Source organism: Poecilia latipinna, unplaced genomic scaffold (genome assembly GCF_001443285.1).
Source record: "Poecilia latipinna isolate Pla-1442-1.1 unplaced genomic scaffold, P_latipinna-1.0 Scaffold40, whole genome shotgun sequence".
NCBI classification, from domain to species: Eukaryota; Metazoa; Chordata; class Actinopteri; order Cyprinodontiformes; family Poeciliidae; genus Poecilia; species Poecilia latipinna.
The window spans coordinates 231,838-245,815 of record NW_015112656.1 but is presented as its reverse complement, the minus strand read 5'-3'; the positions used below and the strand labels follow the sequence as shown (position 1 = coordinate 245,815).

The window sequence follows — 13,978 nt, the reverse complement described above, 5'->3', positions numbered from 1 at the left end:
CCAGACATCAAGGAGCATAATAAGAACAGTAAAACCTGCCTCTGATGTTTCCAAATGCAGGTTCTGACCTCAAAAGTGCAGCAAACAGAGTTCAGCAGTCCTTTGAACAGTGTTAGTCATGTGCTTCATCTCATGTTTTAATTATCTTGCCAAATATTAAGAATAAAATATCTTCTGAGTACCTTTGTTACTTGTATAACAGCTTAGATGGAGGAGCTGAAGGATGATTTGTCTCTTGAGTTTCTTTTGGATGGTTCAGTTTTCTTCTGTTCTGTTTTACATGTTGCTTCCCTTTTTCTCCAGTGAGACATTTTAACACTTTACAGTGACAATGCCAAATTCATATGTTAAGTAGTTCTATGACAACTGTAGAATCAGCTAATTGCCACACAGGAGATGTCATTAGCTCTCTTGCCTGGCAACAAGAAGATTGCTGATTTGAATCCCAGCCACATTATCTACTTGATAATGTGGATTAATTGGTGGATAAAGTTATGAACTTAATATTAAAATCAGGTCAAATGAACAAACAGTTATTTCTGTTCCAACACAATAGACGTCAGAATCGGCTGCAGTATTCTGTGGGTGTGGCTCAAATCGTACGTGATAAATTTTAATTAGTAACAATTCCTCCAGTCTTTTGCAGCCCGTCTGTGGTTTACCTCAAAGCTTCGATGCTCCACTTATTTTTATGCTACCACTTGATCAGGTTGTTTGCTAATATTTTTTTTAATTTATATGCAGATGATACTCAAATTTATTTAGCTATTGATCCATATGAGCTGTCTGCTGTAGACATATTAGGTTCACGTCTCACTTATATTAAATGTCTGGATGTCTGATAACTTCATTGTTAAACAGTGACAAAGCCATTGCCATTGTTTAACAGAGATGGTATTCAGATGTTCAACTCTTTAATAGGGCTGAAATTATTGATCTGTATTAACTGTGATGAAATAATTATTGAAATAATCAGCTAATTTAGTAATTATCTGTAATATACAGACTCAAAAAAGTCCATTTGCCAAAACAGTTGAGGCTTAATCACCTTTTACTATTAAATGTTTTTAATATTACAGTTAATCCAATAAACATCAATCAGGCCCACACAGTATTGATGTTCAGCTGACAAGTTTAAATTTTCAGTTTAGCTGCAGATGCATCATTTGCTACAAATGATTAAGCCTCCAGTAAATAAATGTTCCATTTTAGACAAAGTTTTACTTAAAAAAAAAAAATATATATATATATATATTTGCAACCATGAGATTCTTATGAGCCCAAAACATTTTATTAAAACTGTCTTATCAGATTAGGAGTTTTACCAAAATATCAATGTCTTTTATTGATGCTCTAACCTTCATTCACATTTTTGTCTCGATTTCTTCAATAATCCATGTGCTGGTAACATCTCCAGTTTCTACAGAATCCATAGATCACTCCAGTTCCCTGTGGGGTCAGTTGAATTAAAGATTGCGTTCATCACCGAGTGGACTTGCACCAGCTTATATCAAGTTATTCTTTACACCCTGAGATCATCTGACTACTTTCTGTGAACTGAGCAGGATGAGAGTCAGGGTTATGGAAATACAGCCATTGAACATTAGACAAACCTTTTTGCCATTTGATTTTACAACGTAAAGCACATTGTAACCGTTTTGAAAGGTGCCATAAAAATGTGTAGATGGGAAAAAGGCCTTGAAAGCCCATAGCCTGTTAATGTCAGAACCCCCATTTCTAAAACGATTCGGACCAATGAGGAGAGCAGAAACGGCTTTATACAAGCCAGGTGGTTCCAAATCTTCCATCATTTAGCTAACTACATGTTCCAAGAGAAGATTTGGATTAAAACGTTTAGGCTTTTCAATGCAGAAACCAGTTTATGTTAAAAAGGAGAAACCTTTATTTTTTGTTTTTTAAAGACCATTAAAATAAATACTTTACAGAATCCAATGTAGAAAACTCGATACACTGTCTCAAAAAGGTTAACACCCCATAATGTAATTTGAAGCAATGAGAGGAGTAGATGGGGGGGTAATAAAGAAAAACACGGCCAGCACTTTAATGAAGCTTATTGAAAATGTTGGTGACACAGATGGCCTTTTCTCCAATTATATGTAGTTTGGTCCTTTCATGCCACTTTCCACCACCTCCCCCCATAAAGAAAAGAAAAACAAAACAAGCTATGAGAATGATAAAGGCATTAAAGTAAATCCACCAGGTCGTCAGCATTCCTCTACTCTAAACCCTTTGACTGGAGCTTCTCTGAACATGGCCGTCTGTTGCTCGTCCTGAATGCTGAGTCATTCCACTGAAGGCAGAAGAAATACTGCCCTGGTGAAGAGCTGCTCCATCCTTCCACCTGAGCGGCACTGAGCCGTTCAGACAAGCAGCAGTGGAGCAGCAAGAGGATCCACAACCCACAACACGTCGGCGATGAAGAGTCACTGCCATCATGCTTCTGATCGCTCGACCTCAAAGTAACAGATTTCAGAGGAAACGCCAATGAACCAAAGATCGCTTTTATCAATGTATTACAGATGAAGGCAGTTCTGATCTGAAGGAGAGTTCAGCTGATGCATGAAGGTCTATGACAACTATGGTGAACAGATGAAACAGTTCAGTAAGCTAACCTTCCAAATAGGCAAATAATAATAATGATAAAAAAAAAACACTTTCAAATATTTGGATTACAGATCAGTGAAATTCATTGAAGTTTAAAATTTCGATCACATAGCAAAAACAGGACTTCACTTCTAAAATAAGCAGGTTGGGGTGGATGTTGGGCATGGTGAAGCTAGATGAGGTCAGCCACATTCATGGGCATCTCTTCCACGGTGGTGTTGTAGAATGTTTCAATATCCCTCAGGGTTCGTTTGTCATCCTCAGTCACCATGTTGATGGCTACTCCTTTCCTGCCAAAGCGACCGCCACGACCAATCCTGACCCAAGACCAAACAGGCCAAGCTTTAGTAACTCAGAAAGTGCACTCATACAAATCTATCAGTGTTTTCCCATTAACAGTTTCCAATGAGGCTGACTCGACTGAGCTGTTAATCACCTGTGAATGTAGTTTTCTCTGTTGGTTGGCAGGTCATAGTTGATAACCAGGGACACCTGCTGAACATCAATCCCTCTGGCCTGAAGGAGAAACGGCAAGTATGAAATACACAAAAGAGCCAACAGTCTTGTACAATCTGAATTCAGAGGTTCTACTTTGATTTCCATTAGAAATCAAAGTAGGACTGTAACCCGCCATTTAGTTGTGAATCAAAGACTTGAACTAAGCTACAGTGGAGGGCAGGAGAGTTTCTATACCAAGGAACTTTCAGTCCTTCACCAACACTGCAGCTGGAAGGAGAGGGAACCTTGGACCACTGACAGGACTGAAACTAGAAGCTGGACCTCTAAAAACTACTGAACCAGCACAATAAAATCAGACTGAAGCCAAACATACCAGCAGGTCAGTGGTGATCAGAACTCTACTGGAACCAGAGCGAAACTCCCTCATGATCAAGTCTCTCTCCTTCTGGTCCATGTCGCCGTGCTGGAGGAAGAGTTGGAAGCAGAAGTTAAGGATGCAGCCGAGTCGGGCACAGACAGACAGACAGACAGTTGCAGGCCTACCAGAGCAGAGACAGTGAAGTCTCTGGCATGCATCTTCTCAGTCAGCCAGTCTACTTTCCTCCTGGTGTTGATGAAGATGACGGCTTGTGTGATAGTCAGGGTTTCATACAAGTCGCACAGTGTGTCCAGCTTCCACTCCTGCAGACAAAGTCAAACAGGACCTGTTAATTACCAGACGATTTCATCGGTCTCATGCATCAGAGTGTCATCTGGACTTCTATTCTGGTTTGGTTCCATGCTCTTGAGCAGCAGCAAGATTTGTGCTTTACCACTGTGTCTAAAATCCAATAAAGCTCCAAAATTCAGAGTTGGCGTTGCACCAAAATGCTCTTAGATCAGCAGTGGCCACAGTCTATGGGCAGTGAGCTGCTACAGCCTCACTGCACAAAGGACCCAGCTTTGATCCACAGACTGGATGTGGAATCACATGGGTCAGCAACAGAACAGAGCCAGAGGTGCAAACTAAAGCCGTCCAGTCAACAGACAAATTTGCACTTACCCAGGATGGACACAAAAGCTAGCTAGCAAGCATGTTATGTTAGCAGCTAGTTACCAGTAGACTCAACTACTAATGAATTAAAATGAGCTTCATCATTTCCATTTTGAATATTTTTTTGAAGAGCAGTTTTGTTTACAAAGACTTCACAAGACATTTTGCTCATTACTTATGGTTGTTTTATTTTAGATATTTGAAATATCTTCCAGTTCCAGTGTTAAGTGTTCTTCACAGAATAAAATCCATTTGGTCTCTGAGAAGGCATTATTATGCCATTATAAATATGTTACTTGAAAATGGTCTCCAAAAAACATTTATTGCAATGATTTCCAGAACAGTTCATCGTCAAACACATTTCATCATGGCAGGCCTAACACCATGGAGACGTCATCGGGCAACTCAAACTTTTGCCCAACAGAAAAGTTTCATACAATCACCTACCTAGAATATACAAGATTAAATAATTTTGCCATTTCAATATCTGTGATTAACATAATTAAAACAACTTTCATTTTTGTTTTCTTAAGTGATACAGTTGACGGCGTTAATTTTACATCCATATAGTTAAAATGGACTTTAAAGGTGTGGACAGCCTGAATCATCCAGATCATTTTGAATGATTGATAAAATATTAGGTCTCGTCAGGCTGCATAAAGTACAGAAATGTCACCTCTTTCTCCACATTGATGTAGAACTGGCGAATGCCCTCCAGGGTCAGCTCCTCCTTCTTCACCAGGATCCGGATGGGTTCCCGCATGAATTTCTTTGTGACGTCCAAAACATCAGCTGGCATTGTGGCTGACAGGAGGACAACCTGCGTACGCACACAGTTTTCAGTCAGTTACGCACCTCAAGATGAACAACAAGTCAATCACATGATCAATTTAAATTTGCTTAATACTTTGCATTTGGACAATTTGTTAGAGATGATCCCTTTTAAAATTGAGAAGTCACCATTTTACAAAACAAATATCTGACACCCGTCACCAAGTAGCTGATCCTAACTTGCACTTTTGCCAGCTCCACCCCCACCCCTCCCATCTAAGCTGAATGATTAATATTCTAAATGGTGCAGCTGACTGTTAGCCTGTTAATGGCACATATCCAAACACCATCAGCCTCTGATGTCACAGGAAGGCGGAGCCACCACTCTGCTCCTTTGTTAGTAGATGCTTTTACCTGGATGTTGCTGGACAATTTCTGGAAGATCTCATAGATTTGGTCCTTGAATCCTCGACTCAGCATCTCGTCAGCCTCATCAAGCACAAACATCTTGATGTTTTTGGACGCTGCAAAAATGTTCCAGCGACATGTTGAGAAGTCATCAGCAGGGTGTAGCAAACACCACCAGAACATGAACATGTCAACCCGAGCAATTTCACAGTTACAGTAATTCACAGTATGGCATCAACAGGTCCTCCCCCTTTGGTTCCTAAATACCTGGATTTACAGTTAAGCCCAGAATTATTCATACCCCTATATGCATAGTAAGCTTTGTTTTTACCAACATGTTTCTTCTGACTGGAATATTAACGCTTTGGAGCGGCCCAGCCAGAGTCCCAAACTGAATCCGATAGAGAATCTGTGGAAGGAGCTACAGATTAGGGTGATGTAAGGATTACCTTCCAATCTAAAAGACAAGGAGCTCAAACAAATCAGAATACCAGGGGGAACAGGAAGAGCCGGTCAGCAAATACAAGAGAGGTACAAACACTGTGCTACCAAGTAATTAACCATTCATTGAGAATGGTGGAAATAATTAATTGGAAATGGTGAATTATTCCCAAACTTTTTTCCTGCAGAAAATCTGAATGTTAAATGAAATCAACAGGGGATGAAAAATGTCAGGCTTAACTGTGGTTCTTAGGGCATTGTCATTGTGCAGTAAACTTATTTCCCAAGTGTTGCACAAGCAAAAACAAAGAGAAATGAATCAGACACTGTAAGAAAACAGCTGTAATCAGAACCATGAACATCTGATCATGTCTCTGGGTCCCTGATGGAGAGACAACTCGGGTCAGCAGAACACCAACCAGAGAATCCCAACACCAGCAGCTCACAGAGTCAGTTGACACGCATGGATTTCATCATCGTACAGCACTTCCTTCACACTGGGGTAAGCTACAACACAAACCACTGAAGATGCTGACTCAGTAAAACTGTTGCAATGTTCCTCTGAAGCCTGGCCAAGCCTAAAGATCCCACCTAAGACTACCGGCAGACCTTGCCACTACCCGGTACGAAGAAACAGCTTAAGCATTTATGCTGCAACAAGTAATCAGTCAAATTCACAACATATTCAAAGAAGCCAAATTATATTTACTTATAGAGCAAAAATCAAATGGGAGAAAATTTGTGCAGTTTGGATTGAATAACTTACAGAGATTTTTACGAGTCAGCATGTCAAAGACTCGGCCAGGGGTTCCCACCACGATGTGGGGGGCTTCAGCCTGCAGCTTCTGGACCTCACTGCGGATGTTGGTGCCTCCAATGCAGGCGTAGCAACTGGCTCCCATGTAGTCGCCCAGGGCTAGCACCACTTTCTGAATCTAAGCAGGTCAGGAAAAAAAAACAAAAAACAAAAAAAAACCTTTACTTTTTCTGCATCAGAGCATCAAGGTCCAGCAGGCACCGTGATGGACGGGTTCTGATTAATGGAAACAAATTCTCATCTTGGAACAGGACACCAAGCCTGTCCGGATTCTGGACCAGTCCGGTTCCACCACCAAGACAGAGAACACTGTTCAAAGTCAGCTGTTAAATTCAACTTTCGGCTCCTTGCTAATGATAACCACGAGTCTGTAAGTGTTGGTATGAAATAGGGCAAAACTTATTATGTGGTTTATTTGATTAGTCCTATTATTACTGTATTTGAAGTGTTGTCCTTAACCAACAGGACTTTATACCTGAAGCATCTTTACAAAGAAAATAAATCATGTCCTACCTGCTGCGCCAGCTCCCTGGTAGGAGCCAGAACCAGAGCCTGGGTGGCTTTCATCTCCACATCAATCTGCTGGAGAATGGAAATGGCAAAGGTGGCAGTCTTCCCAGTGCCAGACTGGGCCTGAGCAATCACATCATAACCTGAAAGCAGAGTGGAGATGGATCAGCACTGAGCTGCAGGAATTACTGCTGCTAGCTCAAGGTTTTACACCCTTTGATGAATTCTGAACTTCTGTACGTTTACATCAACAAGACAAATTTTAATCACATCATCCATATAAAAATTAATGTTCTAATATTGCCAGTAATTGGCCATTGAGAATTGCTGCTTCAGCAGTCCTGATGTAGTCAATAAATGGGTGCAAAGCAGGGAAAAAATTACCTTTACAAGTAAATTAAACCGTTACCACTGGGCAGTCTGAATTTATAATCCAAGATACTCACCCTTGATACAAGGGATAATAGCCCTTTGCTGAATAGCGGATGGCTTCTCAAAACCATAGGCATAAATTCCCCTGAGCAGAGCTTCCCGCAAGTTCATCTCATCGAAACTATCCACGATCTGGTTCCAGTTGCTCTGGAGGAGCAAGAGACCAAACATTTTAAACCTCAGAGTATTGTGACTTTAAAATGTCAACATGTTTCATCTCAAATTATACAAACTGCCTGCTCAGGCTTTTCAGTCACACACCAATAAACAATGAAATTTAAACTACTAGAAGGACAAACAAGACAAAAAGCAAGGGGTGTTGTAAACACTCCTTACTGTAAAGCCTGACTCAGGTAGAAGGGGGAGACTTACCTCGATGATGCCATCTGGCTCCATGCCCTCTGGGCCATTATCCCTGAAAAACAACCATCAAAAGACATCACTGCACTGATTTCCAGATAGCTTTCTTATATCACAACAGCAAAAAATTAAGCAGGTCAACTATATGACTGACAGAAATAATAATAAAAAATTGGTACATTTTAGCTGAAATACGAATTTATGACCCACTGTGACTCCCAAAAGGCCGCGTTAAAAAGAACTACACCCCAGTCTTACAAGAACAGGCCGAGTGAGTCCGCCATTTTTACTGCCTGCTCAATTCAAGATGGTCGTTTTCCTGTCGGCCCGAGCAAAGAAGACTAGGCGCGTCGACTGAACTGGGGTTAAAGAGCAAAGTGTTCCAAGATGTCAGACTACGGAACTCCATGTGTAAATGCGGATGATAAACAATGGGCTAATTCTGAGCCGAGAGAACAAAAAGAACCGTCGTGAGAAGAAGGGCAGGCTCGGCTCACACTAAACGGGCCTGCTAAAAAAATTAGCTCGCACTTTTATAGTTTTGGCCTGACAAAACAAAAATACACCGCAGGTCGGCGAAATCCTTTAATAGCAGTTCAAACATTTCACACCAACATGGAACTACCGCTACAATAGCGAAGTGGGGAGAAATGGGATGTAAATCTTATTAGATACCATGAGGCCGGTGCTACCGGTATTGTTCACTGCCGGCTACCAACACCATGTGCACCCAGTGTACCAGAACACGGGTCCGAACCGCCAGCTGGTCACGACATAAGGGACATTTTGTGATGAACGGAGAGGCTTGTGGCATCAGTGGACCCTGTGCTGCTTTAAAAGTCGGTTTTAACGGAAAATAAAGCCTCTGACCGAGCAATTCATAGAACGGACTCACGTGCTGCTCATGGCGCCGGCAGCCATTTAATTAAACCATCCTATGAAATAATCACAGATCTATTGGAGGCCTCCAAAACAATACAGAACACTTATAGCTAACAAAGAAACTGCCAACTCGAAACTCAATCCACCAAATTTCCTCTCGGTGTGCGTAAATTATCTATTGAATTGGGGACAGTGAGGCGAGACTCGGGCCTAAGCGGCTAATCGGTATACGCTACTTAAGTAAGCGTCCAAAAACGTTCCATTGTAGCAAGCAGCTCAAAAAACCGATTTAAACACAAATAAACCTCGAAATAAGATGTTCCGATAAGACTTGTTCACAATTTTACTAACCTGTTATCATAGTCAGCCGACATATTTCCAAAGAAAGAAAAAACGGCAGAAATGTCTTATATACGTTGAACGTACAATGCCGCGTTCTCATTGGAGGATTTCGCCGTCATTCTACTATAAGTCCGACTTCGAAGGGTTCCGATTGGCTAGTTTTGCAAGTGGAACAAAAAAAAAAGGAGGAACAGGGTGGGGCTTGATGATTCACAAGGCAGCGGGGAGGTATTTAGATTTTTTAAAGACACAGTTCTCCTCAGTAGCTACCTCCTGAGTTGCCGTGGACAGTTGTTCTGAAGGTTGGGGATTTCAGTTTGCTGTCATCTAACTTTTCCACTCAAACGAAATTCATGGAGTAAACACATAACGATTCCTGTTTTAAAGTTCAGTCATTAGATCATCGTTATTTAGAGAAAACTGTAGTTTTCAGAGGTGGTTTTAAAGACCTACAAACTAGACGTGATGCTGTTTTTATTCCGGGTATTGTATAATACTTAAGAACAGGATAATAGACAAAATACCAGTTTATATATTAGAATTTTTACATCTAGTGTTGATTAAAATGTTTATGAATAATTGAATTCAGATACTTTATCAGCATTCATTGGGTCAGAAAATTCAAGGCATCAATTTATTTACAGTATACAGAGTATTAAATTGTGTTTTAACTACAGCACACGTTGAACTAGAAGGGAATTTCTTAAATCACTGATGTACATGTAGGACTTAGCATAAACAAAGTAATAAAGTAAATTAAATTTACATGACATGCCAAGAGTATTATAACTTCTATCATACAGGAATACATTTAAAAAAATAGACATGTACAGCTCTCAAAGAAAAATAGTGGCAGTAAGCATTGTAATTTCAGGACTGCACAGTGCTGTAGTTGGTAGACCTGTTGCCTTGCAAAAAGAAGGTTCTCAGTTTGAGTCCTGGCCTGGGGTCTTTCTGCATGGAGTTTCCCTGTTAATGCTCCGGGTGCTCCAGCTTCCTCCCACAGTCCAAAAACAGGTTGAAAACACAGGTGGAACAAAAACAATGGTAGGACTTCTTATATGATCGCAGGAAGCCAAGTCATACCGACTGAGAATATTGATGAGTTCTTCACTAGCGATTCAGTTCTTTTGAACAACTCTTTGCTGTGAACAGTAGGCCTCAAGTCTCAGTGAAAACTGTTCTTTGTTTTTTAGGACTTTGCTTACTTATAATGCTCTGCTCGCACATCAACCGCTATTATTTTTATTTAATGGAAAAACAATTCAATTAATTAAATATATAGATGAATACAATTGAAAGTAATGGGTGAATCGTTTTTATATTTAATGGTGCAGAAGAGGACTTTTGTTTCTGCCAAAGAAACTCAAGTCTATTTTTTTTTCTGTGGTGTAGAAACACTACAAATATCCCTAGATGTTATGAACACTTGGTAGTATTCATTCCCGTGTGTTTGACATCATTGTAAAGCTTAGAATCCACACTTTCAGAATCTCTAAATAACTCAAAATGTCCTGAGTACAGGTGTTCATGGCTTGGTCGTGGTTAGTCATATTTACAAAACAGTGGTATTCAGACCACCACCTTTCATCCATTCTCCTTAGGATGAAAGGTGTGATAAGAGACTAATATTTTCATTTCACATTGTACATATTAAGATATGTCATTTTCAAGTTAGGTGGTGAGTGAGTGAGTGCTACATGGGTTAAGTGATCCTCAGCCTGAGAAAGTTTGAGAAACACTGCACTAGGTCCTTGTATAATATCTTTCCAATCATCCTGTACCTTAATTTGCTATTTCTATCAATATCAGGTCAGTTAATACAATATTTGAAATGTATAGACTTCATTAGTAGAAAATATTTTTCCAAACACCTTTGTCCAGTAGGTGACAGTAAAGCACTTGTAAGTCAGCTTGCCAGCAACCAACATGCAACAGAAATACCACAACTACAATTGGCTGCATTTGGGGCACTATAGAAGAAAGACTATTAGAGACCAAATTGCTTGGTCTACTTTAAAAAAAAAAAAACCTTATTTAAACATGAACAAATAGCTGTACTTAATGCTAATGCTGGGGTTGAAGAGCATTAGAAAACAAAAGAGAAAAATCCAAACAAAACTTTAGAACAAATACGGATAAACACCACCAAGTTGTTGCTTATATATTTACATAAACTTAATCAAAAATACAGTTAATACATGGTCTTTAGAGCATGAGGCTGTTATAGGGCTTTGCTGCAAAAGTTTACATTTAAAGTATGAAAGGGAAATGTTTCAAGGAACAGCAGAAGCTGGTTGAGGTCACTGATGAGTTAAGAACCATGACCAGACTGGACTTCTTGGAGTATGCCATTCAGACAGAAAACATGTTTGATGAGGAGTTGGGCAGTTTGGAATGGAGTAGGTGATTGTTTGGAGAACCAGTCATAAATGGTAGTCAAGCTTTTAGATACAGGAAATCCAGTGAAATAATCTAGAACCACATATAATATCACAGTGGTTTGGCTTTGGACAAGGGTTGAAGAAGACTAGCATGAGGTTGAGTTCTGGTTTTATCACCAGTATAAACAGAACATACAATACACATCTTTGTGAATAGAACTTACGGTTGAGGAGGAAGATGTTGGGTCTGTTTCCAGGATGGCACAAGTACAAGTTTGGAACTGTTGAAGGATTGATGTAAAAGCAGTTGGGTGGAGCGGTACCAGAATCAGGTTCATTCTGAAGGGTTTGGTTTATAGTTTCTATTCCTCAAGAAAGTGTGCAACAGGGAAAAGTGCATGGACACACACCCATGAACGAACAAACACAAAGGCACTCACAGCTAAGGACAATTTAGAGAAACCAGTGAGCCTAGCAGTCATGTTCCACCGTGGGAGGAAGCCGCAGTACCAGGGAGTCTGTGTTCGCACAGGGAGAACACACACACTCCGTGAAGACAGACTGGGATTACCAACAGTATGCAGACCATCATAGTATTAAAACCTCTAATTTCATTTACAACTAGTTAATTTTTATAGAATTTTTATCTTTTTTCTGATTTATATTCATAAATCTTTTCAATCCTACTGTTTCACAAATTTTCTTTGCGATCTATGAAGTCTCCTTGCACCCTCTGCCTTGTTTCCTTATATTTTCTGCCATCAAAAATATTCCTTGCTTAGTGAACCATTATTCAGAATGTCTGAATTTGATTAAATCTTCTAGGGCATGACTCATTTTTGGCTCAAGCATAGTTGATGTTTTTCCTCCTGACAATTTCATGCTTACCGAATAAAAATAGTAAATCAGCCTTTTGACTGATAAAATCCTATCTTTGCACTGTGATATGTGTATATATATATAGATATAAAATCTGGGTTTAAGAAAATACACATTTGTTTGCCACATATTTTTATTTTCAACTAACCATAATCCATTGTAGAAGATATAGAAAACAACTCTGTTGTATTCACTCAGAAAAGAATGCGAAAACAAAAGACAACTATCCACAAGTTTGTTTTTATTATAAAAAAAAAAAAAAAAAAAAAAGCACTGCAACTCCATTGTGGGCATACGGTGCCTGCTGTGTAGCTGTTGTGGTCCTTACCAAAATGGCTTTTATCAAAGAAATACTAAACAGAACATTTGGAACTTACTCCAAAAGAACAAAGTCGTTTTTTTACACCATTTGTTTAAAGCAATAAGTATATCACCACATTTACTGACAGCAATAAAAACACAAAGATAAATGAAACAAAAAAGGTACCCCTGGTTCCAGGCCATTGTATCAATATGTTTTGGGCGGCTTTTCATCCAATCTTTCAATTCGAGCCGTTTCGTTTTACTGCAGGAGGCAGGAAGTTTCGGGCACCTAAGTCAGGTAAAAGCGTACTTCAAAAATGTACAAGTTCTTATTTCCTTCTGCAAGAGCCACAAGAAAGCTGGTTTCCGGCAGCAGAATTCATTAGTTCCATCAGTTCCAATCCTGCCAAGACACGCCAACTGATCTCTTTAAAAATAGAATATACATCAAAACGCCACATTGTACTACACAGATGACAATGTCCAACAACCGGCTCTAGCAGTTTCTTTTCTGTGGTGTTAGTGTTGGAATTGCTAAAAAATCACCTGCAGAGATGGATCAAATGAATGGAAAACTCACGGGAAGTGTTCAATCACAAGCTTACAAAGACTGCTTCAGATCGTTTGTTACATAAAAGCAGGTTTTACTGCAGGACAAGCCGCTTCTGGCCTGGAGTCTTTCTACACCTTCATACTGTTTATGTTTCAGTCTCAACTGAGAGATAAGTGAACTAGGACAAGCTGCCTAAGCCAGTCACAGAACAGAACCTTGTCTTGGTCTCTGTCAAACACGGTAAAGTAGCTATGATGTGTGAACTCCAAACCAGTTTTCAAAAGGCAAACAGGGGAAAAAAAAAAAGACTGATGTATTGTTGTCCCTCTGTGTTGTTAGGATCCAGGTGAGATAGAGGTGCAAGGTCACAGAGTGAGCTTGCAGTGGCACAGTTCTTTGTACATTTGCCTCCTTAGTCGGGGCATATCCTGCTGCCCAAAGTTAAATGGCTGTCCAAGTGCCAAACACTTGCAGTACTGTAGATGGTGCAGGAAAGATGAGATAAAGTTACTGGGTTGCACAAACAACATAGTAATGAATCTGGGTGAAAGGCAGCTGTATAGCAGCTCTGCTATAGAGCAGGAAGTGAAACACCAACAGCTTTTAGATAGTCACTGAAAAAGACTCAAATAAACAGAAGACAGGAGCAGGACTTAGTTATGGTCATTCACAAAGTGCTTCACATGTAGCTCTAGATAAAGGTTTATTAAAATGTGCTGGAAGGCTACAGCTCAGCTTAACCCAGGGGTTCCCAAACTTTTTCTTCTGCGCCCCCCCCC

General features: G+C 39.9%; 2 protein-coding genes across 2 annotated transcripts in view; both read right to left on the bottom strand.

The window, feature by feature from the left end:
* Nucleotides 1–1,883: 1,883 nt before the first annotated feature.
* Nucleotides 1,884–9,157, bottom strand: eif4a1a (eukaryotic translation initiation factor 4A1A). The gene is made up of 11 exons (XM_015046728.1): nucleotides 9,090–9,157; nucleotides 7,869–7,911; nucleotides 7,511–7,643; nucleotides 7,068–7,207; nucleotides 6,504–6,672; nucleotides 5,303–5,412; nucleotides 4,794–4,937; nucleotides 3,628–3,765; nucleotides 3,458–3,547; nucleotides 3,062–3,141; nucleotides 1,884–2,942 (listed from the first exon to the last, which is right to left on the bottom strand). The coding sequence occupies exons 1-11, from the start codon at nucleotides 9,110–9,112 to the stop codon at nucleotides 2,798–2,800; spliced, it is 1,215 nt and encodes a 404-aa protein (XP_014902214.1). The 5' UTR covers nucleotides 9,113–9,157; the 3' UTR covers nucleotides 1,884–2,797.
* A 3,305-nt stretch (nucleotides 9,158–12,462) lies between these two features.
* Nucleotides 12,463–13,978, bottom strand: part of senp3b (SUMO specific peptidase 3b) — a 16,330-nt gene continuing 14,814 nt past the window's right edge. Inside the window, exon 12 of the mRNA XM_015046716.1 lies at nucleotides 12,463–13,675. Coding sequence (XP_014902202.1) covers nucleotides 13,565–13,675 — 111 coding nt within the window. The 3' untranslated portion in view covers nucleotides 12,463–13,564. The remainder of the gene's footprint in view (nucleotides 13,676–13,978) is intronic.

Excerpts from the sequence above, each read along its gene's own strand:
- eif4a1a (XM_015046728.1), bottom strand. The coding sequence starts at position 9,112 with ATGTCGGCTGACTATGATAACAG. Across the intron at positions 7,208-7,510 it reads TATTATCCCTTGTATCAAGG|GTTATGATGTGATTGCTCAG; the intron begins GTGAGTATCTTG and ends CTCTGCTTTCAG. Across the intron at positions 4,938-5,302 it reads AATTGTCCAGCAACATCCAG|GTTGTCCTCCTGTCAGCCAC; the intron begins GTAAAAGCATCT and ends GTGCGTACGCAG.